Below are 27,782 nucleotides of genomic sequence, written 5' to 3' on the forward strand. Positions count from 1 at the left end.
GCCTCCAGGGTTGGGGCATCCACAACCTCCTTGGGCAACCTGTTCCACTGTGTCACCACCCTCTGTGTGAAAAGCTTCCTCCTAATATCTAATCTAAACCTCCCCTGTCTCAGTTTAACTTCATTCCGCCTTGTGCTATCACTATGCTTATATCCTAACACAGATGCTTATGAGGCCAGAGAAAGGCTTCGTTTCTGATGGCCAGCCGTGGTTTGGCAGGGCTGAGTGTCAGGTCACTTGCAATAGGGCAGTCGTAGGCATGCACATGCAACATACATCCTTCCAAACGTGGCTGCTGGGCACCTCCTGATTTTTAAATGCCTGCAGCCGAGCAGCAGGGCTTTAGAGGGGCAATGTAATTGCAGCTTGAAATAGTGATGATGTTCCCGCTCTGTTCTAGCTTCTTTTCCTATCAAAAAAGAAATGGACCACAAGCTTAAACTCCCCCTGTGAAGGTCTTCTCGTGCAGAACAACCTCTAAAAGCTGCTCTCTCCCCGGGGTGCTCAGCCCGGGTCGGGCCGTTGGGGTTTCCCCATCGGTCTGTCGGGGCGGCGAAGAAGCTGCCGTGCCCAAGGTCCCCAGCTCGAAGCCCCGCGACAGACGAACACGACGCCGATCGCATCCCTTCGCTCTGTCCCCCGCCCCTCTATAAATAACTCTTTCCGGGCTGACCTGTCAGATTTCCCCAACAGAGCGGATCCCCTTGACCCGGGGCGCCTGCAATGGAAAGTCTGAATGCAAAACATACCGTCATAAAAATAGAGCAGCTGGGGAGCCCCCTCTGCACGTCCTGGCGGTGCCGCTCCGACCCTCGCGCTCACGGCTCATCCCGGGATAACGGCTCCGCTCGCGCCGGCGGCCCTGAGGCGTTTGGCTGCCCGGAGAGCCTTCCCTGCCTGCTGTAGTGCCCTGGTGGTGAATTCCCCCCCCTCCTTCTCTCTCCTTTTAACTGGAGGAAGCAGATTTCATCAGTTCCCTTCTGGTCAATGCTTTGTAATTGTCCAACGAGAAAGAAGTAATGATTTAATGTCCTAAATGCACAAACAGCAACGAGACAATAGTTGAGCAAGGACTTGCTGCTTTAAAAAGAAGCGAGAAGCCTCTGAGGTAACACACGAGATTTCAGCTCGTGCCTCCCTTGTGTGCAGAATCGATCCCTGAGGGGAGAGATTTTCCTCAGCTGTGCTTTGAAGCTGTTCTAATTTAAAGAGATGCTTGTCGTTGTTTATTTAAGCATATAATTAACGTGCTGCTATTTCTGGTTGTTTTACCTGCACAGTTTGAATATTTGGGTTTTAAAAGCAGCAATAAATATCAGAATGTGGTATTTAGCTGTTGATGTGCTTTCAGTTTTGGTGCATCTGCACTGTGATCTCCTGTCTTGCGTGTCCACTGGGGCCCAGCCTGCCCTGCGTGCTGTGCTGGAGCAGCCTCAGCTCACAGCCCTGCAGCCGTGCATCCACACAACCACTCAGTTATCTCGGAGACCTGGTGGCCAGCTCATCAGTAAAGGCAGTTTGGGAAAGTACATTCACTCAGAAACGATCAAAGGTAGCGTTACCTCTGTGGTTGTCTTCTTTGTCTTCTCCGATCCTTAAACTAAGGAATTGAATGAATCAATTTGTCCATCAGATCCTTTTCATTGTGCCATTAGAGTGGAACTGTTGCTTCTCTGAGTATTACACAGCTTATAACTCTCTCTTTGTTCGTGTTAGTGTTGTTACCCACTTAAGGTAGTTTTCAGCTTGTTGTCCTGTAATGAAAAGAGGCTGAAAAAACAGATATTGCCAGAGATGCTTTGCAGTGATAAACTTTGTGCTTTGTTGAGTCTAGCCCTGCCCCTCTTCACAAGAATTTACTTCCCACAACAATATGCACTGTGGGGCGCCATCTTTTGCCCATGTGCTATATATAACCTATTGCCTTAAAAAAAAAAAAAAAGTAAGTACAAATTGATGAAATTTCTAATTTCTTCCTCGTAGAGTAATCTCTAGTGGATAGGTCCTATAAACCTGTCAAGTGGACTGCAAGCTGTGTTACTGCAGGTGCTCCTGCAAGCTACTGCTCTTCCTAAATTCCAAGGTTCACTTTTTCTCAAAAAATAAGTATTTTTATTTTGATCATTTAAATCATCTTTATCCAAGCTTTAGCAGAAAGGAATTGAAGGTAAATATGAATTTCCTTTTTTGGGACTGCATCTATTCTAATTTATGTTTTGTAGTTGAGAGATACTGCAAGCTTAATTCTCAGTGGATGATTCTCTTGCTTTGAGACTGGGTGATCAGTGGCTGCCAGCATGTCTTCCTCTCTTCCCCAAACCTGTAACGCTCAGTTTTGGCATACGCTGAACCTAGTGCTTAAAAAATGAATGTGCTAAAGTCTTCCACGTCTGATCTTTTTGATACCAAATAGATTTAATTTAGCAGTGATTTAATAGCAATAGTAATTGCCCAGATTGTCATTGCCTTTCACCTCACATTATTCCTAGTTTCAAAATAGCCTATGCTGTCACTCCAATAGAGCTGCAAGTTACTTGGGAGCATTTCCTAGAAAGTGAAACTTCTTCCCTTCCTGCCTATGGGTGAAGCAGTGAAAAAATCACTTACTAGCTCCTCATTAGGCTTCAGAAATCAGTCAGGGCAGTCTTTTAGAAATAATGCCACTAGTAGCACTGAAAAGCTTTGCATCCCAGGTCTCTTGGATCTGCAGCTCTGTATTCATGTAATAGATGGAGTATATGTGTAGTATCTGCTCTGGAATTCCCTGGAATACTGATGTGCTCTATTTTCCATTGCTCATTCTTCCAGAGTCATGTCTTTTGCTACGTGGATTATTTTGCCTGTGTTAAAGTAGTCACAGAACCAGTGGAACCTGGAGATTGTAGATGTAGAACATACTAGCAGTTGCCAGGCTTTCCCCCATCTTCTGTATTTTCCCATTTGCAGAGAGCTGAGCCCGCCTTGCTTTAATAGCCTACTCATTCTTGAACACAGTGCTTAGAGATAGACATTGCTGGGAGCTGGGTTGCTGTTTGGAAGATGTCTGTTCTATGCGGGTATGAAAATAGAATGGATAATGCATCTGAAACAATACTGGAAATTGCAAAGTACCGATTTTTATTTATTGACTTGTTGCTAAATGATTTATGGTAAGCATGTCACAAAATAATTCCGCAGAAAATGCCTTTTTAAAACGTAGCTTTGTTCTTGCTCATCTGTTTTAAAGATACAAGTTGAAGTAATATGTAATGCATGCAGACAAAGCTGGAAAAGAATCTGAGATGGTAGTGGAATGTGTTTAAAAGTTATTAACAATTCTTCCTCTCTCTTGCAAAGTCAGAGTGTATGTAATAGTGTTGCTAGTGACCTGAAAGGGCTAAGAACCCAGATGGTTTTCATTTGCTTTTTCCTCATTACAAATAGGATTATTATAGGATTATTGTGTAATTTATTGTAGATTTCCAGTGAAGATGTGAATGGGAGGAAAACTGGCATCTGTTTTAGGGATGATAATGATGCTGAACAGTCCTAGTCATGAATACAGTAGAAATGTCAAGGCCAGGCTGGGTGGGGCTTTGAGCAACCTGGTCTAGTGGGAGCCTATAGCAGAGGACTTGAAATTAGATGATCGTAAAGGTCCCTTCCAACCCAAACCATTCCATGATTTACTCTATGATTCTATGAAATAAAGAAGTCCCAGCTTTATGTGACATCTCCCTTACTTGAATACTTTGTATTTCAGACTAGGGGAATGACTCAACATGTTTATACGCCAGTGGTTAAAGTAAGGGTAAGCCAGAATATTTTATTACATAGATGGGAAAGGAGGCCCTGTCATCTCAGTGAACTTGGAATGTATTATGTCGGTAATTTGTGATTTTTCTGACAATGTGGAGTTTGCTGGGGGAAGTTACAGGATTACAGTGAGCTTGAGCTACTAAAAAAACCTGATATATTTCATTTTGCAAATAATAATTCACGTGACAGTAGCACGCTGCTAATATTTACTGCCTTGCTGTATGAAGAAGTTATTTTCTCCCCCTAAGCTGCACTATTTCCTTTTAGAATAACTATGACACTTTTAAATTAGCTGTACATACTCAAATCTGAGTATTGCGTTTGCAGACAAAAGCTGCTCAATAGACAATTTCTGTTGCTTCCTTAATATCCATTCTTAAGATGATCCATTTCAGATTGGCTCTCTGATTCCTCTAGCATTTGAAATGAAAAATTGTGCAAAGCCTTACTTCCAGTGACTTTTTGTCTGTTTCCATTTTTAGCACATGACTTTGCTTGTTCATTTGGATGATTTATTTTAGACTTTCTGCTTGTTATAGTGACTATTAAGGATGTTATTACATTTTTTTTTTTTTTTTTTGTGGATGAAAAAGTGCATTGCTGACTCCCATACTTTCACATGTAGACAGATCTGATAAGAAACGTAGAACACTTGCAGTTTCTGTTACTCACTCACAGGCATTTGAAGTATAGTGTTGGTCAAAAGAGGATCTAAGAATGTTTAAATTTATTTTTACATGCTGACATTTTTAACATCGACACTTCATATGTTCATTTTTGCTCTGTAACAATGAGAACTGGGAACTCTCTTCCCTCACACGGAAAGGAAAACTGTAAAGGGATGAGACAGTCATGCGAAAGTCTCTAGAGCTTTGAGACTATCATCATGAGAGTTGATAATATAACAAAAGCTGACACCAGAGCACTGTTTCAACTTTGGGATGGGAACAATATCAAGGACATGTAAAGAACAGTGAATAGTTTTCATAATCTAACATTGTCCATGCATAAACTATTGTTTAGCTGGATGGCAGCTTCCCCCATAACACAATGACTTCTACGAGGCCACATATTTACTGTCCTCGAGTGACATTCTTTCTGCATTTCACAGTAGTATTTGTCTATTTTTTCCACTCTTTTCCAATATAAACACTGCACAGTGCTTCAGTGTATGTCTTGCCCAAGATATTTTGATGTTTGTGACCCAGAAGTTGACATAGAGATCCAGCATGTGCAGAAGGCACTGAGTTTAGACCGTGGGCTCTAATGATGTTTCCTTGTTGGAACACCATTCATTAGCTTTGTGATGCAAACAACAGGATGTATTTTTGCCAAGTGCTGTGATATGCTGTGAAAACAACCTGTGATTCAGGTTGTTTTACAGATTAGTATCTTAGATAATTTTTGTGTCTAAAAAGAAAATTGCATGCTAGTGTATGTTTATGGTTTTTCATCCATAAACTTTAATGTAATTTGTCATTTCTGGGCCTTAATATCACAGGAAGTTATTATACTGACATCTTTGAGATCAATTTGTCCCCATATCTTGCAGAAGACAAGCTGTGAATTTTGGTCCAACCAATTTTAATCTTTCTGTAGTTAGATGACACTATTTTTCTCCCTATCTTTTCTTCGCCTCTGTGGGTTCAGAAAATCAGTGTGAGAAGTCTGATCCAGCCATACTAAGTAAGACTAGGATTTTTTTAAAATTCTGAATTGAAATTAGCCAGAGTTCATGTTGTATTTTCTCAATTGCAACCAACATTTACAGAACAATGTTTGGATATTAAGTAGCAGTCAATAGCATTTCACTAAGGACAGAGTGTTTTAGTTGTCAGAAGAAATTATCTGATTTTTTAAAATCATCTTGTATTCAGACTAATTTCTTGTTTAACACAACTGTTTTAAAGGAAGTGACTTGTTGCCTCAAAACCCAAACACTGAAATTTCCTACCTATATTGTACACAACATTTAGCTGAAAAAAGTCTTTCTTGAGTCAAGCTTTGTAACGTCAGTTGTAGGAAGGGAACTTGAACCACTGTTCTTCAAGAACTGAGAATATGTTTTGGTCCAGTACTGTGCTAAATATATTCTATGTCAAAACTGCTAGCATTTAGGTTTGATCTCTTTCAGTCTGCCCTCAAGGATTCTGCTTCTAAGTCTTCTTGCTCTTCCCTTGGAAAGAGGGATAAGAGCGTATCTAGAAGATACCTAAATCTTACAAACTTAGAGAATGGTTCGCAGAAATTATTGACCTCAGAGTTGTGAGAGACAAGTTTTTATTTCAGCCATTAACATGGAGGGCTAAAGTAGGCCAAATAGTACCCAATGAATAAGTGTGTTCCCACTTATATTCCTATTTTTTTTAATCAATTCCGTATTTATGACTGGGTTTGGATTCATAGCCCCTTAGGAATATTACTCTTTGTCTTTCCCTGCTGGGGCTGAAAAGTATCAAGTTTTTAATGAGACTGAAGTTCACCCTTCTTTTCTTGTCACTTACTGGTCTAAAATTAGGCTACTAGGAAGGCACAAAATTGCAGTGGTACCTTTGCTAATCCTTATGGGTAGTGGTGGTCAAGAAGAACTAGGAGGACAGAGCAGGACTGAAATTGATGAAGATACCATTAACTACTTAAAGCACTTAAAACTGGTACTTGTATTCTTTGTGTATTGCAATATTTGATGGCAAGAGGAAAAGAAACAGGATCAGGGAATATGTAAAGAGCAGGTAAAATGCGTTTCTATTTATCTCTAGGACTCTTCATTAAATTCTCATTGATGACATTGGAACCATTAGCATTGCCTCTAGTTTTATTTTATATTTACCACAGAAATTAATGGGAAAAAAACTTTGAATAGATATACAAATGATGGATAATTAAGGTTATGCTTGCTGAGTCACCAATGATGATTTCAAATAGGTTTAGTGTTTTTCATGAGGTCATTTCCTGTAGAAGGGAAAAATACAACATGCTGCTTATTTGCCTATATTTAACTGTTATACAAACAAAGCAATTGATAGGGCTTAGAGAAAAATCTTTACCAGTCTAACGTTCTTTTCTTGAGCAGTCACCATCAATAAATTTTGCATCCAACAGACTGTTTAAGTCTTTGGCAATAAGTTGCCAATGCAAAGACTAGGATTTTTTAAATTCCTTTTAGGAATTGATAAGAAGAAAAAAATATTTAAAGTTCTCCTTTAGCATAGACAAAGGTACATAGTATCCACAGTGCCAATAAACTTAAAAAGAAAAAAATTCTCAAAGAAACAGGAACATGCAAGCAAGAGATTTCAGAAGCTCAGTAGTCTGTGTAGTGATGGTCCTGCTCCCTGCATTATTGATGCAGCAGGACTATGTTCTTTTTCACAGAGTATCAAGGGACAGTGTGATTCACGAGGAGTGATGCTTGTGATACTCTACCGATCTGTAGATCTAATTTTCAGGCTGAACAGGGAATTGAACTCAACAGCACCATTTCTTTAGGGAATGCTGTAGCCACTGTACTGTTAGAAAAGGCAATTTAATGCCATTTTCTTTGTTTTGGCTGTGCTTTCAAAAGCAGTTGAAAGTTGAAATTAGGGCAGTTGTGTTTTGGAACAGTTGTATTCAAAGCAGAGCTGTGTTATTCCTGTGCTACCTGCACTCAGATCTCCCAGTGAGGCAAGGTACAGACTGAGCAAGCCAAGGTTATCAAATCCAGTGAAGCTAGCTGTGTGTAACTGCCAAGCTGCCAAACTCCAACATGATCTGAAGGAGAACTTGGGGCAAACTTTGAAGACTTTAATCTGAATACGTAGGCAAATATGGACTTAAAGATGTCACATAGTCAAGCAGGGACTGTCTAACTCTTGCTTGGATTTAGGTTCCTGTAAATCACCTTTTTCTCCAGAACATGAAAACCCCTTTTGTTATGCCTGGATGTATGAAGTATTACCAGCCTTTTCATTCTCACACTGGTAAACTGTTTCTCAGAGAAAAGCACTTAGAGCAAAAGCAGTCAAAGGGATTGTCTCATGCAGAGACTGTCATTTAAAAGGCTAATAATGCATGTGTTAAGTTCTCTGGAAAGATTTTGTCAGTGTAATGGATGCATTTACATTCTTGTATCCTGTCACATCTTCAATATGATTGATTTTTCTGACAGGTTAAAATATTATTTGTAGGTTTTAACTAATGGCTCATCTTTTTGGGAGACTGTCTGGAGTTAATTGTTCTATCATCCTATTTCGTGTTATTACAGGGAAAAATGGAATTATTTTTAGTTAAGTTTGAGTAAAGATGCATTGACTTAGTAATAGCAGTTTCAATCTTGCTATTAAAAGTACATTTTGTATTTCAGTTCTGTTTCTATTTAAAGAGTACATGCCTCTAATATACAAGATCATAGCCTTTATGTTTTTGAATGCCCTCCCCCCTTCCTCACCCCTGGCTACACTATATATTTTGAATAACTGTTTAGGCTTTTGGAAAACTTTGTGCACCTCAACCGAGGCTTTTCTGTATTTCGTTTACAGAACACAAAATATTGCTTACAAACTCCATAGAATTCTGTGATAAATTATAGCATGATAAAGTACTTTGAAAGTGAGATAGTATTATTGTAGATAATAAGTGCAATGATCTTTATCACTTTTATTGTCACTTAAAACGAAGACTATCATAATTTCTTGGTTCTTTATTAAAAAATCCTTAAGAACATGAAGGTCTTCAGTAGTTGGTAACTGCTAATTTTTAGTTCGGAAATAAGCTGTATTTAGTCTTATTACTGATTTATTATGTATTTTGATTTTTTTTTTTTTCCCAAATGAAATGTCTATCCAAATTCTAGATCATGAAAAAGGCTTAGAAATTTCAGTGAAAATGTAAATTCATGGATACTGGGCAAACTAAAATTAATTGCATGGATTACATTAGGCTGTGCACCAAGAAGGAAGATTGTATGCAATTTTTTAATAAGAATCTAAAAACCATCTATAGCATATATTTAAATAATCCATCTGCTTTGTGAAATGCGTAGGCCTGCTCTTGAAAACGTAGGAGTTATCAAGTGACACCAAAATGATAAAATTATGCTCTTTTGTTTTTCAGGTTCTAGGAACAGATGAGGATAATATGGGGGATGGCTGCTCTCAAAAACTGGCTTCTGCCAAGTTCCTGCGACTTTTGCTTCTAATTCTGATTCCATGCATCTGTGCCCTTATCCTTTCGCTGGTTATTCTGCTTACCTTTTTAGGTGAGTGCTAATGGAGTAAATCAACTCATTTTCAGTGAAGGAAATGAAAACTGAGGTATAACAGCATTCTCAAGCACTAATATAATTGTGGATGTTCAAGGTGTACATCTACCTAACAAACTAATTGCCTAGTGAAAGAATAATGCTTGTTACAATGAGATAAATATGCTGCTTAGATTTATATACTTGAAATTTATTTAAAGTAACAAAAAAATCTTTTCATTTCTTATGAGCACGCTACTTGAAGAGGTAGTATGTAGGTGGTTTTCAGCAGTCATTTCACAGGTACAAGATGATGTTTATGCTGGACGTTTATGTATTTAAGCAAAATATGTTTGTTTGTTCTATATATGAAATATATATCAATGCAAAACCTCAAGTGTGTTTTGTGGAAACTTGTTCCAGAAATATTAGATTTCGTATTGACTTAGTCTGATAACTAACTCTGCATAGATTACAGAATTAACAAGCTAATAGTTTATAACCAGCAGAATTTTAAGAAGCCTTCCCTTTGTTACCACTACAGAGAAGTTGACATATCTTTTAATTAAATTACTTCAACTACAGCATGAGAAAGACAGTAATGCTGGGTTAAAAATAATCTGTTTTTTCACTGCTGAGAATCTGTGAGATTTCTCAATTTTTTTAAATGAAAATATTTTCTTGTTCAGCTTAGTTAAGTACTTCAGAAGCACATCTTTAACAAATGTGCTGATGTGCGAGAGTGTGCATGTATGTATACATGTGTAACATAGGTTACTCCGGAAGTAATGTCTCCTATTGATTTCCATGCAAACTGCAACAGATACAAAAAGCATAGCAACAATGTTTTTTAGAGCAAATTCTCAACTACAAAATACTATTTTACATAGTTACATATTTTTACATAGTCACCACCGTTAGCTATGCATTTTCACCAGCAGTGACGATAAGCCTGTGTGCCACACTTGTAAAAATCCATACCAGTGGAGGTGATCTGCCGTTGCCACTGCTGAAACACACCACGTACTGCCTCACTGTGCTGATGCTCACTGTTTGGTCTCCATAAATGTCCAGCAAGCGTCAGTGAATGCCAATGGTTACCTTTTTTTTCCGTGTGGAAGGATCAGCTTCATACACACTTTCATGTCAGACACCATTTTCTCAGATTGCCCCTTTGCGCCTCTGTCACACAGCAACAGAATGTTATTAAATAGTGGTAGGAAGGTCCAACCTCTACTGAGCAGCCCTTATAAATATATACAAGTACATAAATACATGTATGTAGAAGCGCAGGAAGAAACAGAACACTTGTTTCAATAGCACTTTCACCGCTGTCAAAACAATGACAATGTAAATCTGTTTTTTCAATTCAGTCTGTAAAGGATTTACAGCAAGACATTGTAGACCTGTTCTTTTCATTTAGCTTGGATTAGGCAAGTCAAGAAAACAAAGCTAATGAATGCTGTGATTGACAATTGAGTCTTGGGATGTATCTTTAAACTGAGAACATATTGAAGTGGAGTAAGATTAAGTAAATCTGGCAGTTAAGAAATATGATGCCATTCAATTTACTTTCCTTATGTTTAGGATTCCATTTATGTCCTGCATATCCTCTGCCCTAGATTTTCATTCTTTGGTGAGAAAGCGAATAAAAAAGCAGGTATATTTGTTAGATCTTCCCATGCTCCTCTTCTGAGGCAAGTATTGACGTAACACATTAAAATGTATTAAATCCTCTAGGTAAAGAGGAAATGGGATTTGTTCTGATTCTACTTACATAAAAAAAAAAATCAGGGCTATATCTTCTTAGGTCAGTGCAATTACTGTGGGGTATAGAATAAGGCTTGATTTTATTACCCATATCTCAAACTGGCAGTTCCTTTAAGCATCTCTTGAATTTTCATGATTATAATTTACTATTCTCTTTCAGCTAGCAGCTTCTGTTTTGTGTGCACTAGAAACAAATCATGTCTGATGTCTAGAGTTAAGTGAAGAAATTCTATGGGCAACTTTAAAATGTGTCTAAAATAATGTATTATGTTCTGTTTATTGAGAATACACTATATCCAGAATAATAGTTCATATTCAACTCAGATTAGTAATAAATGAATGCTGTTACTTCTGATATTGGTATGATGATTTACAATGTAAGAAACAAGTTGATGGTCCTGACTGGTTCAGACGAGATATTCTCTATATTGGATATTCTGTTCCTATCTTTCCACCACATGGAAGAGTTTAGTTCTGTGGTTGTCATTCTTGTATGTTTCACTGGTGATTGAAACATAGAGACTTCTAGTCTAAAACATAAATAGAGAATTTACAGAAGAGAAGGCATCAGGGAGAACTTATTGCAGCCTTTCAATACTTAAAAAAGTCTTAGAAAGATGGAGAGAGACTTTTCACAAGGGCATATAAGGGGTAATGGTTTTGAATTTAAACAGGATAGATTTAAATTAGATATAAGGAAGAAATTCTTCACTATGAAGGTAGTGAGGTGCTGGATCAAGCTGTCCGGAGTAGCTATGGATGCCTCATCCCTGGAGATGTTCAAAGTCAGGTTGGATGGGGCTTTGGTCAATGTGATCTAGTGGAAAGTATGTGTGCACACAGCAGGATAATTGGAACTAGGTGATCTCTAATGTCCCTTCCAATCCAAGCCTTTCTAGGACTGTATGATTCTGTGATTATAAGTGATGTGCCCTTGCCTTTAGAATGTGCAGATTCATAGGGACAAACCACTGCAGAAGAAATCTCACTGGGTATGTGCTGGCTAGTTATAGCAGTGAACTATCATTTTATTCTCTGTGTAACTGCCTCATCCATTACATGTTTTGTTAGGTTCTTTTGCCCTTTTTGGTTAGCTTTTTAAGCAGACTTGGTCTTTTTGAGATTTCCTGCTGTGAACTGTTAGAAATCATGCACAGAATATACTGCCAAAATCTCAATGTAATGGCTTGAATAGTGCAACTATTCTTTAGATCTTGTAACAGTCCATTTCAGATCTTTAAATAAAACATTAATTCCTCAAGAGTGAAAAGCACTGGGAAATGATCAGTAAGATTGTTGGCAAAGCACTGCTTTGAACTGAATGAGCCTAATGCCAGTTCCTTGGTTTTGTACCAAACACAATGAAAATCATCATGCTTTATGTTTCTGTCCAGCTGTAGTTGTAGCTGGAGACACAAACCCAAACTGGTTACAGCTATTTGACAACTAATTAGCTATCTGGATGTGATTTACTGTTGGCAGCTATGTGATTTACTGTCCAAAGCTCTTTGTAAACTGACATTTGAAGAATAGTTGGATATAATGCGTGTGCATACACGAATAAAATTAATATTCTGCACTTTATATTATATGTTTTGTATAGTTCTTAGCAGACATTGATAGGAAATAAATGATTTCTCATTACTGAAGAGATTTAAAAAAACCTGATTATTTTAAAGCATCTAATGTTTTCTTAGGAATCTTGAAATTTAAGTAGTTTCTACAGAACTTTTAATGTTGTAAAAAATCTCCAGTATGTAAAATTTAAGATTGAAAACATACAGTGGTATTTAGGGGAGAAAAGGACTATAATCAAAGAAAATATGAGCCTAATTCAGAGAGACAGTGGAATCTGTAGACTGCAATTAAGTGTTTAAATTTCCTACTCTGTATGTGGGAGGATGAGACGACAGGAAGAATGTGTTGAAGGAGAACAAGGTGCTTCAGGAAGGTGACCCAAAACTTTTATGTACTAACAGGGATCAGAGTTGGCCAGCGGTGAGTGCCAAGCAGAAGGTTAGCCTACTTCTCCCAAGAACATATGCACCAGAACCCAGGCAAGTACAGCTAACTGATTGAGACAGAGTCTAAAGACGTTTCCTAATATTATCTAAAGGCATAAATTAAAAGAGCATGTCTAGACTCAGTCTTTTAAAACCTCCTAATGCTGATGGTGCCTGCCAGCATATAACAAAACAATTGCTACAGCACTCATCTAGAAGAAGGAAAAGCTGGATTCTTTAGACTTTTTGAGTCCTAAGATTGCTGTGTGGAAGATTTCAAACTTAAAATTTAAACTCAAATATATGAAAATATGGAAGTATGAAACTTGTATATACCCAGAGGCCATAACTCTCTAGTAATATCAATTTCCTATTCTTCCAAACCTTCACTTGCTCTCTGTAAGGGTTGCTATTTGGTGGGTGAAAAAAATCTTAAAAGACATTCAATAATATTTATTGTCAGCTGAGATACAATTGGGAAGATCTGTTGCCTGGAAGACAGTTCATCATGCTGTCCAACTGTCAAGAAAAGGAGTTGTTATCTCTAAGTAACTGAAAAGAGAACAAGAACCTTATTGCTGAAAAGATGGGCTGAAGAAGCAAACAAGTACCTAAGGATCTCAGAAGAAGAAAATGACTTTATGGGTAACAATAGCTATTATAGTTCTAGAAAGAGAATTAAGTAGGATGAATAGGGAGAGGATAGAATCCAGTGGATGAAATGCAATAATTTTCTCAACATTGTTTACTGGTCCATCATATTAAGCCAAAATATTTTTTAAACTTCTTTCAAGCTTACACTTGTCTTGTAACGTGTTTCCTACTATTCTGCTGAGTGATATATCAATAGCTAATCTTTTTATTTAATTTTAAATCATTATTCATAGCTCTTTGGGACTGATGTTTTCCAGAATTTTTCTATTTTTGTGTTGAGTGGAGGAGAAGAAAAGAGCCTAGGGAGGAGGACTGAGAATGTGAAAAAAATCCCCTCAGCTATTCACAAGTCATGGAAGAAAATGCATTGTTTCGAAGTAGGAAGGAAAGCTGACTTTCTCATTTTAACTTTTGAAAGCTATGGCAAAAAAAACATGGCTGAAATTTGAAACTTGAAGTAGGCTTCCCACTCATGGGGATTCAAAGCTTTATTTTGAAATACAGCATCCACACAGAACTACATATGAGTGAGCATAATCTCTGTATAAGCTCAGTCACAATTCCTAAGATTTTAGAAAAATAATGTTACTACTGGTCTTAATGGTGAAATCAAAGCACAATCATTCTTCCCATTTGACCTGACCATAGTACTAAAGGAAAGACAAATTGCTGCTGAAATAATTTGTGGGTGGGAGATTTTTTGTTGCTTCTGTAGAACACGGTAAATTCCTCCAAATCACAATGAATTATGGGCATTTACAGGTAGAAAAACAGAAACTTTCACATGTATATAGGAAAGGTCCCTTGGGTTCTGCTAGTGAAAGATACACACAAAGTTTTATTCACAGTCAGTGACAACTGAACCAAAACAACCCAGTATGGATAAACAAGTATTTGGTAAATCTCAAAGGATAGCTGTTTCATTGAATCCCATTACATTTCAAGCACCTTACAAGTCTTTCTTCCTAGTTCCAGTTGCTGCAGTTGAATATTACTCAGTGAAAAGGGAAATGCTGAAATCATTTCTTTCAACTCTTTTGGTTTCATATTCTTCTTACATATTAAACTTCCCAACCCAAAGTGAATTCAGACTGTAACTGAAATTTGGGTTTTCTGACACAGTTACTTGTAGCTGCGATTAATAAAGATTTCTTCCTGTCCAGTCTTTGAATTTCCATAATGAAAACTGATTTAATCTAACTGCAAAGTGGCAGAAAAAAAACAGCAAGGAAAGGGATTTATAACAGCAGGAAGAAGGGACTCAGAATACCCGAGTGGTAGCAGGCTGCAAGCAGTGACTGGAATTGGCAGAGCAGAAGATGTGGCTAAATGTGGTCATGATACTGGGCATTTCGTAAACACAATAACCAAACTGAAAATGAACTTCAGAGGAGGTGGCAGTGAGTGTTTTTTGGAATCAGGAGTCAGTTTCACCAATGAGTTAATGAAGGAAAAATCAACATGAAAGCTCTTATAAGAAAGATATACGTTTCAAAGATGGAATGTAATCTTTATTACTATTAAGTTGTTTTATGTGACTAACCAGAAATTGCTTTTGCTATTTACAATGGAGTGGTGTTTCACTTTTAGAGTTAAATATGACTCTAATATGCTTTGTTAAAAAAATGAGTTAGTATTTGTAGCTTTTATTAATACTTGTAGTTTCTATTAGATATAACTAAAATGTATATATTTGAGATTCCTCCTTAATTATTTATTAATACTCTATTAACTACATATTTCAGTAATAGTTACAAACGTGACTGAAAAATGTGTGGATTAGATTTTCTTGCTATTTCTTCTGGATTCTTTGTTTCACATGGAATGCATATCCTTAAAGTCATGCATTTGTTTTGATTTGCAAAGTTAGTTGCAACCATTCAACACATACAACTAAAAAAATTCTGTGTTTGTATATAAAATAACAAATGAAGAACAAAAACATACAGCACTTGACTAAAATTCTGTACACAACTGTGTATTCAAAATCCAGTATCAGAGAAGAGTGAGAAAGAACTCACGGATTATATTTAGTGGTAATAGTTAAATTACATAATTTTGTATTGAGAAAAAGAACATCTCTTTCCATGTTAATGGAATATAAAATAAAAAATAAAATGAATGTAATAGTTTTTTGATACACGGACAGTATGAAAACAAGAGACGATGCAATATAAAAATAAGTATTCCCTGAGGTATTTCCATGATGATAGAACTTGTTAGAGCTCCTCCAATTCACGTTCTACAGTTATAGGTATGTAAGAGTTCAGTCACCCATATATAAGTAGGATTAAAACATTTTAGTTCATTGTTGGTGTTGGTCAATGACTTATTAGTATGTTTCTCTATTTTATCCTACTGTAATCATAACTTTTTATTTTGGATGTACTACTCATATTTTGTTGCTACATTTAATTCTTAAATTTAGTTCTCTTTAATTTTAACTTACAACTTTTTTTTTTTTTATTATTTTTAATTCTGTGCCACTAAATTTACTGTACTGTTAACCTCCCCAAACAAATTGGTGACACTTGTCCTTCTGGATGATGGTAATATTGGTATTGTTTCCTTTCTTCCAGGGTTATTAGAAAAAACATGCTTTTATTCAAACGGGAGTGAGGTCCTCGCAGTTAATGGTGACATTGAAACGTCTAGCATTCTTTTGCCAAAAATGGCTGAAAACAATTCCAAGACTCATCCCACAGTGGATATCAGCACATGGACTCCCTCCTGGACCACCACGTCTTTATCCCAAGTTGGCCAAATGGACACAAACTCAAATATGTTTAGAGAGACTTTACAGGAAAATGCATTTACACCTACATCTCCAGTATCAGTACTCGATCCTGATCTTACAAATGATGATGCTTTATCAGAGGACTCCAAATACAGCACTCAGTTTTTTGCCACTACAGAGGGAGAGCCATCGTGGTCCACAGATTTGTTCTCTAACATCACAGAGAAGATGATCACTTTACCTGTATTAAGTCCTACTCATCCATCTGTGTCACAGCAAAAGGAGCAGAAAGAAAGTAAGTTTATGTTTTATTTGGCTTCATAATTCTGATTTGAATGTATAGAATACATTGCTGGCTGCTTCTCAGTGAACTCCCATGAGTTCTGATGAATTAGCCACTTTTTGATGATTTATATTGTCATGTATATTCCATGTTGCAATCAGTATGTTATCAGAACATTTGATAAGAAGTGGAAGATGCACTAAGTTCATTCAGGTATGAATATTTACAGTATGTTCTTCAACTGGTGAAAATCATGCATGCTTACCATGTCTGAAAATGAATTATTGCAGACTATACTTAGTTTGTAGATTGAATTTTCTAGATTCTGTTGAAATTATATATGTGGCAAGTACCTTCCTGAACTGGGAATGTAATGACAGTTACAACATTTTCTATGTTAATGGATAAATTCTTCTCTAATTTGAAGTTATTTCTCTGTTCTGCAATAAACTTCTAGTGACATTTCTGAGGACCGTAACGGGAATGTCAAGAAACAACAATAAGAGTTAACTGTGAGCAGGTTTCATTGGTTTGATTATAAAAAAAAAAAGTGCATTTCATTACTGCCTTGGTAATCTTGTTGATTAATCATGTCAGTATTGAAAAGTTTCTTTATATTCTTTTGTTAACACTCTGAACTTTATGTAGGTTGTCATATTAAAAAGCATTTGATTTTCTTTCATTGCCTATCATTCCTTAGATGTTCATCTCTTCTGAACATGAAGCAATACTTATTCCAGGTCACGGAGATGTCTGAAATAAATTAAAAGAGATGGCCAGTGACCTAGAAGTAGTACTTTGTATAAAATGTATATTTGAAATTCCTATGAAATGAAAATGAAGAGAGGGTATCTGTCAGTAGGGATCTCTTCCAAAAAGCCACTGAATTATATGATGTTTTGAGGTGTCATTCCTCTGTTGGATTCCATACTTAGTTATAAGATCTGATATTAGCTATCTACCCAATGAATGTGTTATTCAGGTGTGAGTGATCAGATTGTTTGCATCACAGATTTTTTTGCCCTGCTGTTTTCTTCAGAAACATTCTGCCTTCAGGAGTTTGTTCCTTTCCTTCCCTCTCCCCCCACCCATCCCCCCATCATCATCATCGAACAAGCAGATAAAAGTTGTGAAAGACCTCTTTATGTCCTTTCTTGTTCTTTCAGAGTGAAATAAAAGAGGAAACTCTAATTTATATGCATATATATATGTACATGTTTGTATATGTATTTTCACCTAGCACATGGAAAACGTTCCTTTTGAGGGTGTTCCTTTATTGTAAATCAATAATTTGTTATTTACACTCCATATTCTGCATTGTAGTTATTCCACAGGCTGTTGGAATGGTCTAGGCTTTCTATACATTACATCTGCTAGATTTTCTTTAACAGATTCATATTTTGTTTATTCTCACATCCAAAAATCAGAACAAATGTATGTAAATGCATACTTGTATCCTGTTGGTGGTTCATTTATTTACCTTAGTCAGTATGTAGTATTCTACATACTACATATATGCCTGGGGGGATCCAGGATAGTTTAGTCTCTGAATAATTTTATGTTCCCATAGCTGTACAAGGCACTGAGGACTAGAAATCATAGGTTTCTCCCACTATCTCACCCCTGTACAAGCCTTTGCAAATTATCTCCTTACACTTCTTGGTTTCTTTGGTCTGTCCCACTAAACTTTGCTTTCCAGAGAGAACTGCAACAAGGTTTGATGTCTAAAAGAATTCTTGTGTATTCTCTTGTTGAGAGAGATGGGGAAAATCAGGAAACAGTGATATATGCATTTTTTGCATAGTTAGGCTGGGGTAGACTTTTGGAATACAAAGGGGTTTTTAGGGCAAGCAAAACACTTAATGACTACGTAGGAACAGTGGTAGTAGATCAAACATAGTTTCATTGTCATGATCCAGTTGTGACCATTAGCATGCATCGAAAGACAAATAAACTAGGACCAGCGTATAGAAACATCTCAACATTACATGGTAGCAGATTCCAGTGATCTGTAGTGAGTCCTGTTGAATTTTCTTCCAGTAATTTATGTAATCTTTTTTGGGCCAATATAAAATGGATATTTGAGCTTTCCAGGCATATTTCATAAGGAAATTAATCTTCAAATGAAGTGCGAAGCTGATATTTCACTGTCATCAACAAACACTAGCAGATCATCCATCAGGACAGGTTTCATCTGGTTCAGGTTTGGCCAGCTGAGTGCACTACTGATGATTTAGTAGGAGGGCATGGACTTGGACTTGGACTTTTTAGTCTTTTTTTAGTACTGCATTTGCTATAATGTTGAATCACAGCTTCAATAAAATATGTTGGAGAACATTAATAAGAGAAATGATAAACACTGTGATTATATGATATTCACCCAAGACTTTAAAATAACACTAATATGACATTTCTGAATTACTAACTGGAGTGGAATGAAATTTTGCACATGTGACATCAATTATTATAGAAGTCCTTGAAGCATAAGGAAGTGCTTTGTCAGAAATCCTAGTCAAGAATAGATTAAGAGGCAAATGGGAATGAATGGTACAATAAAGAAGTGACAAATAAGTTTGTTTTCCTTTTACAAGAGGAAGCAATACTTTACTGTCTGTTTGAAAGTTCTTTGAGGGAGTAAATGACATTTCTGGTTAATTCAGCATACGTATTCTTTAACAAGAGACTTCTCTGAGAAGTCTTAAAGAGAACTGTCTCTTAGACTAATTTCTCATTCAAAGACAGGGAAGTATATGAATGGTTAGGTTCCACTGTGAAGCTTACCAATGGAGTCTCATAGGGTTTCATGTGAAACCCTATGACCATACCATAAAATTGATCCAGGAAGGCAGTGAATAGTCAAGTAACAACATTTCTATTTGTACTGAGTAACCTGTCCAAAATGAATATATGAGATATTGCGCTCTCAAAAAAAAATTATAAAAAAATTGAGGGTTTGCTGCAGACAACATTCTGGAGAACTGTGACCATGCTCAAACACTAATAGGAAAAGTAACATGACCAAGTGTTCTAAGCTTGATCTTCTACCATCTCTTTCTTTGCGGGGCCTGGCGTCCAGCTCACCCAGTGCTCTGGCAAGCAGCACACAAGCCTGCCCTTGGCACAGCCCTGAGTGAGTTGTATGGAAATAAGGGATGTATTTTTCCAGCCCTTACTATTTCTGAAGATTCTGAATAGAGTGCTAGGAAAGGGCCTGAGTCTCAGGTGATCGCAGATTCCATTCAGCTCCCCTCTGCACTTAAGCAAGCGTGTAAGAGGATGATCAAAAACAAGCCCTAAATGGTTGCTTTTAGGAGTGAAGTGAGAAATCGCTTTTGCAAAAGTGAAACACTGTTTATGGACTTCAGTTGAAAAAGCGTATATTTTATTTTTGCTTGTTTGCAGCTTTTACCCTTCTTAAAAAGAAACAGATATGCTTGTTATGTAGAGTAATAGCAATAGTAATGAGAAAACTCTTTCATGTTTCATGCACATCTGAAATGGAGCAATTTATTTGCAACACCCTGCTCTGCCCAAAGGTCATCTTTTATTGTAATATAACAATGTCTAATTCATACATTAAATAAACGTTTTTCTCTCACCAGCGCTCCTTTCTTTGCATTTGGTATTCTGCTATAACTATAAGCTATAAAGAACAAAACTGGCTCAGCTTTCTGTTTGGTAGAGAAGAGCAATATGAGAATCACTTTGGAGATAGCTGGAAGGGATGTGTCATGGATGGCATGAACCAAGAAATTCCCTGCTTCTCTCTCCTTGCCTTGTGTTTCTCATTCCAAACTAAGGTACTCAGTAACAGCTTTCCAAGTTGGACCATAGTTTTCATCTCCCTAATCCCTAGTCTCCAAAACAGTGATCTAATAAACCATGTTTTCTATTATCATAATTTATGTTTAATTACTCAAGTTGGAGCAGACCCAATTATATTAAGCGTAATAACAGTGATAGACCCATGGTAGATATTTAGAGATATTTATCTTGTTCTGAATAAAAATGAAAAATGTTAAAACATGAATTTCCCCTGGAGCAAAAATAGTTTTGGTCTTTCAAATTGGCAAAGATCACAAACTGTGGTGTCCGAAGTCCTAAGGCAGAACTTCGGCCATTCACCTGCTTTCTTTTTCATACAAATACAGGCATTTCCCATGGATGTATGGGCACATCACAGCAAGGAAACCATTAAGTTTCTAGTATAAATTAACTGGCAGTGTAATCCAAAAGGTTCTTACATGTGATCACTCTCTATGTAGAATATAGGTAGATTTATCATTAAAACTTTGGCTTATGAGAAAGAAAAAGCTAACTAATTTTTAACACCTAGTGCATTACCACTCTCAGACAACTGGAAGTTTGACAAAAATGTCAAAGAATCATGTGAAAATTGTAATGAAGGTTGCTAACACTTTCATACATTTACCTCCAGATAAACTTGAGCCTTTTATTCCTTTCAATAAATTCATGGCTCCTTATTGCAAATATTTTGTTTGTAGATGATCATCTGTCCAAATACACTTGGGTCAAACAATGCTCTGTATAAGATACCTAACAGATTAAAATATCTATTGGAATTAACATTGTGATGGGTACTGTAAATAACTATCACACTCTATCAGCAATTCTATTTTCACTCATTTACTGATCTTTACTCTTCAGCCTTTCTGCCACACGCTTGACTTTAGAACAAGAGACTTCCTCACTGGAAATAACTACCAAGTCACCATTGTTGCAGTTTTTAAAAGACATGAAATGTGCTCCTATAGTTAAAACATATACACCTTTAAAATGTTTAAATGTGAAGAACAGAAATCTTTTCAGCTTTATGTCTGTTCCTTTTATGCATCCATTATGCTTTTTTTTTTTAAAAAACATATTGTTGCTTATAGTTTAAAATGTTTTGTCAAAGTTAAACAACAAACTGAGCAAGTGGTCAAGCTAGAAGTCATGTGCTAACCTGTTATGACATTTCCATGGAGGGGATCAGTGAATACAAGTCATCCCTAAGATAATTGGCTGTGAATTATAGTCAACGACTTCCTTTTCAGATCTATCAGCTTCTCTGAAAAGTCAGTTATGTGCTTATTTCAACAAAAAGATGTTGTTGATGCAAGTATTGTTCTATATTGTAGTTGCTGATCAGTTTCAAAAGGCATACTTTATATCTGGTAATCGGGTGTGGTTTCATTTTTTATTGAAATTTATCTCCTTTATACTTCTGCAAGGTCTGTTTTGGCTTACAGTAGAGAGAGCGGAGTCAGCTGTAGAGATTGAGCTATCATTAGTATAAAATGGAAAAATCTAGGCTATTGTCCTAAAGGAATGCATTGAGGGAAGCTATATGTATTTATTAGTGCAATTATATAAAAGAAACAGATTTTTAATTCTGGGAAGTGCAGATGAAATACAAGTATTTAAAAATCTGAGTTTGCACAGGCAACTTGCAAGCATCTTGTTTGTAAGTTTTAAATGCAACTAAACTAGTATACAGTAATAGGGAAACTTAATGATAATTATGTTAAGCTCTTAGACACCTGTATATTAATCTACTCCTTTTACACACACACACACAAACACACACACAGAAGAAAAAAAAAACAAACTAAAAACAAAAACCATGTTTTTTGACCATTAACTACTCAAACTGAAAGTTTGTCAACATTCTTCTTTGTTCACATAATGATCAAATAGAACAATTGGAACTCTAAGGAATGATTCCACTGATGTTGATAGCTAAGCTTGTCTGTGAACAGAAGCATTTGAACTCTAGTTATAGAAACGTTTAAAATGTGATACCCAAAAGAAAATTGCTACTGACAGGAGAGTCAGTAGCAGCCCCTCAGAATAAAGAAAGGGCCCAGAATGTCTTACACCATGTTTTGCAAAATATACTATAACAAACATGCAGTGAAATTCAGAGGATCTGAATTTCAAGATGCAGTATTTCTCTTTAAAGCAAATTGTCTTTTACAGCCAGTAGCTGTCTATGCTTCAATGAAACAATCACACACAATTTTGAAAAGCATAGCTGTGGAAATCTTCCACAGGGAAAACAAACTGAAATCTGTTAGACTGCTAAGTTTGTTGTTAGCCATTTAGATCAGTCCTTGCTAAGCCAGATCCTCAGTACACCAGGATTTTAAATTTCATCTGCAAACCACCAAACAGGAAATTGCAGTTAGCAAATCATAGATTTGACATACTTCCAGTGTTTTGCTTAGGAAGTGAGGTGCTGCGTTTTGTCCCTAGTTTCTAGACAAATCTCATAGGAAGCCTTAAGTAAGGTTTGCTACGTTATTTTTGTCTGAAAGTGAGGTAAGCACTAAGTTATCACTGTGAGTTGAAAAAAGGATCCCAATCTCCTACCAAAGAGATCAAAAGAACAATTTGACTGTTCTTGAGAGTTAATTAACCAGAGACAAATGGAATAGCTCAAGTATGCTCTATTACTGTACTGTCCTATTCGCAGCCTGTTGAATAGCCTGTTGAATATCTCAACCATTATCAGTCTTCTAAAAAGCACTGTTTTGTTCTGAACATAAGAGTATTGATACATAATTAATTGTTGTTGATCAAGCTAACATTCATTGTTCATTGAATGCGAATGAAAACACATGTTAAAAAAAAATCTGAATTCCTGCTCTCACTGGTCTTGTGGAAGCTAGCATTTATTTTATATCTTTTACCCCACTTTATTTTTCAACAAAGCTTATCAATAATAGTAATGTAATGTACATCTTTCAAAACAATAGCAAAATGCAGTCCAGTAGTCTCTATTGATTGATCTAATCCTAAAATCAATTTCATTTTGTGCCTTTTGTTTATTTAATGGTAGGTTCTTTGAAATATGTCTCCAATTTCATTAAAGAATCCCAATAAAATGGCCATTAGGAAATAGCTAATCAAAATACCAGATCTGGAATATAGGCCAGGTCACACCTCATGGGGGTAGGTACTCAGCCTCACCTTTAGCTAATGAACTTACCTGCTCTCAGCTGTTCCTGCCTAAGGGATTAAAGAAGCAAGTATGTGCCTTGGCCAAGAAGGGAAGTGTCTGGAAGTGCCTGTGTTAAAAGAATTAGGGCTCAAAAAATGAGGTGGCTTATTGAAAAGTCCAGTTTTCTGCAATATCCCTTGTCAGTAGAACAAACAAGTTAGAATTTACAGTTGAGTCAAGCTCTTCGCAAAAAGTGTTTGATGCAGACTGGATGTGGTGCTCCCTAACTTCCTCTGTAGAGCAACCTTTAAAAAAAAGATTACCTTTAAAAAGAATACAGTAACGTTTAAACTCTGATCTAAAATATGAGTTATATGCCCCTCATGGCTTTCTCCCTGTGACCTGGGAGATAATGAATTGTTTTTCTGTCTGCTGCAGGTGGTCAGTGTCCTTATCACCTTTCCCTTTGGTAACTATGGAGCTGAGAATCACTCATTCCTATCAAACTGTATAATTCATTAGCTGAGTTAAGTTAAATCCACAGCAATTGCTTTCAACTAGCCTTGGAGTTTTACTTCTATTTTAGATCTGTTGAAGAGGTTTGCTGTTCAAAATCTTATTTCCTTCCTCCCCCGCATGTAATCTCTTATGAGTCACCTGGGCTTCGTTAAAAGGTTAATACTGCTGAGAAAGAGACCCTACTCCTTTTGCTCAGAGCAATGTAGTGCTGTGCTTTTTACAAGGTGCTGTTTGCTGGCTCCCTGAAAAGATGACTCAGTTGTAATGTAGAGTAAGATAGCTCTTGGCTGGTTTAGCATCAAAGTTGTCAGCATGTCTTATCAATTGTGGTTGTCGCATTTTAGCATTGTAATGGTGTACATACAAAACAATTATTTAACAACTCAAGTTTATATGCAAGTAGGCAATAGTCTTTCAGCAGTTGAACAATGGGTTAACTCATTTTGAGCAAAAGATCATATGCACCTAGTAGTTTTAAAGACATCTTGTCTGAGCCCTGGACTGATACACATACTTTCTGAATGTAATTATGGTGACCCGTTTTGGTCTGTGTTTTTTTCTGTGCTCTTATTTTATGCATTTTAAAACTTTGGTACATTTCAGCAAATATATAGAAGACTTAATTGCCTAACAGTGATGCAAAATCTTCAAAATTAACGTATGGAGCACTTCTCACTATCTTTAGGTAATTTCTGAATAATTAGTTTTAAATATGAATCCTATTCAACATAGTGCTTGTCACAACATAAGCAATTTTATTCTTGAAGTAGATATTTAAACTAAGTGGGCACTACTGTTTTGGGTTGACCTCAGTTGGCTGCCAGGTGTCCACTCAGCTGCTGATTGATCCTCCTCAATAGGATTGGGGGGAAATTATAAGTAAAGTTTCTTGTGGGTTGAGCTAAAAACTAGGAGGCCACTTAACAACTGATGTGCCAGACAGGATAAACTCAACATGGATAAGATAAATTGAATTTATTGATATTTAAAAAAAAGAGTTGAATGGTGAGAAACAGATAAAAGCAAAACAACCTTCCCCTAGTGCGTCTTTCTTCCCAGCTGCTCACCTTTACTCCTCCTTTCTTGACTGGTGTGTGTGTTATGGTGATTGAGAGTAACTGTCGGTTTATAACAGCTTCTCTCATCTGCTCCTTCCTTCTTTCTCCCATGCTCCAGTGTGGAAACAGTTCCCCAGGCTGCAGTCCCTCAAGAATATTTTCATTATGGGTGCCTTGTCTGGACTGCAGTCCCTTGTGGTGAGCCTACTCAAACATCGGTCCTCCATGAGCTACAGTTCCTCCTAAGCATAGCCATCTGAATGGAGTGTTATGCAGTATGGAAATCTGCTCCACTGTGCTCCTCTTCATGAGCCACAGAGCAATTTCTGTTTCACAGTTCTCTTCCATGGGCTGCATAATCTCTGCTCGGGTATTTAGAATGCCTCTTCTCCCTCATTCTTCTCCAACCTTGGCATCTGCAGGATTATATCTAACATGTGTTTTGTTTTGTTTCTGTTTTTCCCCAATAGCTCTCTGCAGCATTTTGTTCTTTCTCAAACATGCTTTCCCAGATGTGTGATCATTTTGGTGGAGCCCAACAATGCCCTGTGGTGGGGCCATTGGAACTGGCAGTATCCGGCTTAGGGCAGCCCTGGCTTTGCATCATGAAGGAGCTCTTCAGCCCCCTGTTACAAACACCTGAGCACCTGCACATAACACTGAGAAAGCTGTGAAAAATAGACAAGTTAAATTTTGCCAATGGTGCTGTTTCTTGTAGAAAAATATTGGCATTCTTCCTCCAGAAAACATATGTATCCTTTTTATTTTCTTCAGTAATGTAATATGAACGTCTGCTGTTCTGCAAGGATGAGTTGGTGTTTTCTGTTATGTACAATATGTGCTGGAAAAGAACAAAGGCACAGCTCTTCTGTGAGTGTGGAAAAATGTGAAGAAGGTTCTGAGAATGTATTCAGACTGGAGTAGTAACCCAATGTACACAGTCAGTAACTAAGCTGTCCCTCATGTTAGGAAATGGAGGCTGCTGGGAGTTGTGGAAATCATGTTTTCAACTCAATATGAAAAAATTGCAGAGACTGTTTTTGTTGTGAAATAGTTGATTTTAGCTAATGGCACTTGAACTAAGAAAACAGCTTGTAGATTTCCCTACTGGACTGATTCCAAAGGAGAGATTGTAGTTCATGGCATCTGTTGAAATGGGCCAGAAGAAAATAATTGACTGGGCCACTTTTCCTGAGTTATGGAAAAAACATCTGCAATACAATATCAGAGGTTCTGTCCCAAGTGAACTGTACAAGAAAGGGAGGCTAAGAAAATCAGTCTCCCAATTTAATTGAAATGAAAAATGTACAAAGATGATGTAGTAAATTAAGAGAGGTATTAAAATTTTTGAAAACAGTCATAAGTTTTGGAAACAAGTTTTGCTGGAAAGACCAGGTTCTTGGTGGAGTGCTGTGCTCTATGACAATCTGGATATACAATAGCAACGGAGCAGAAGAAAAAAAGGCAGTATGTATCTTAATATATCTCACATATGAAATTGTGAAATCAAGCAGAACCACAAGACCATTTGAAGGTCAGAAGAGCATGGCAATTTAGGAAAAAAAATTGATTTTATGAGGGTCATTTGCATATCAAGAAGCTTGCAGGTTACTATAGGTAAGCTAGACAGGTTTCTAAAGTTTGAATGGATGTTTGGTTTGATTTTTTCTCTTTTTAATGGGATTTCTAGGGTTTTCAGGACACTTAAAGATGAGATTTCATAGAATCATAAAAGTTGGAAAATATCGTAAGATCATCTAGTCTAACCATTAGCCCATCGCTGTCATGTTGGTAGAGCTTTTGCTATGAAAGAGCCAGGTGAATACTGCTTGGTTTCTTGGTTTCAGCAGAGATGATTTCACTCTCACAGGCAGTGAATTTATGGCCTTCAACTGTGAAATTTAGAGCTTACAACGTACTGAGATAAGTTCTGTAGCAAAGCAGGTGGTGGTTACTGCTGCCTTGAACACTGTTTTATTTTCCATAAGCCTCTTCAAGATGTTCTGTAAAAGCTGCTCTGAAGAAAAGTAATATTTTTCTAAGGAGAGTATCAGCAAACAAGACCAGGGATATAAAAAGCAGGCTGTGTTTTCTTTTCCAATTGAAATTTACCTAACCATTTCAGAACACTTTATGGTGCTGGGCAATGATGCACATTCTGCAAAAGCATTACTTCTGCTGCGAGCAGGCTCTATTCTTACCCACTGATAACTAACTCCTTCCCAGGTCCTAGAAAAAATGTTTTTGCTGCCATAAAGCTATTCAGACTAATGACCTGATCTATATAAACTGATTATTTTTCTGCCCAGCCTCTCAAAAAACGTAAATAAAAGGGCAGGACAGAGGAAAGACTGTTTTTTTGCCGAGAGCTGGTTCATTCCATGGCCTCAAAAAGAAGTGAGAACCACTGCTGAGTGAGAAATCATGCCATGTGAAGAGAAGGCTTGGTTTTAAAACTGAAGAAATCAATCAGCCTTAAGTTGCAGTTCAGTTGTGTTTCTTTGATGCTGCCATAAATATTGCCTTTCAGGGAAAGAGTGTTGGTAGTTATTTTCAAGCAGCTCGGTTGTCGGTCCAGTTCACTCAGCTAGTTGTGCAAGAACAGTCCATAAGCAGTACTGTCTGGGAGCAATCCAAAGGGGGAAGAAGAAAAAAGAAAATATGTTGTTTAAATTAGTTTAAGCAACTATAAATATGAGACCACAGACTTGTGTTTCCGTTGTTGGAGTGGGAGTCCCTCTTTTGCCAGTTCAGTCTGTTTGGCAATAGCCATGGATAAGCAGACAACTCTTC

The 27,782-nt window shown here is 37.0% G+C and overlaps 1 protein-coding gene across 2 annotated transcripts in view; it reads left to right on the forward strand.

The window, feature by feature from the left end:
• Nucleotides 1-730: 730 nt before the first annotated feature.
• LOC104910772 (atrial natriuretic peptide-converting enzyme-like) overlaps nt 731-27,782 on the forward strand; it is a 32,447-nt gene continuing 5,395 nt past the window's right edge. The window contains exons 1-3 of one of the 2 annotated variants that reach the window (XM_031553141.1): nt 731-1,108; nt 8,893-9,037; nt 16,026-16,478. In XM_031553141.1, coding sequence (XP_031409001.1) covers nt 8,917-9,037; nt 16,026-16,478 — 574 coding nt within the window. In that variant the 5' untranslated portion in view covers nt 731-1,108; nt 8,893-8,916. Of the gene's footprint in view, nt 1,109-1,209; nt 1,553-8,892; nt 9,038-16,025; nt 16,479-27,782 lie in introns of those variants that run through there. The other variant, XM_010710176.3, reaches the window with a different exon arrangement.

The sequence above is a fragment of the Meleagris gallopavo genome, chromosome 4 (genome assembly GCF_000146605.3).
Source record: "Meleagris gallopavo isolate NT-WF06-2002-E0010 breed Aviagen turkey brand Nicholas breeding stock chromosome 4, Turkey_5.1, whole genome shotgun sequence".
In the NCBI taxonomy this organism is placed as follows: domain Eukaryota; kingdom Metazoa; phylum Chordata; class Aves; order Galliformes; family Phasianidae; genus Meleagris; species Meleagris gallopavo.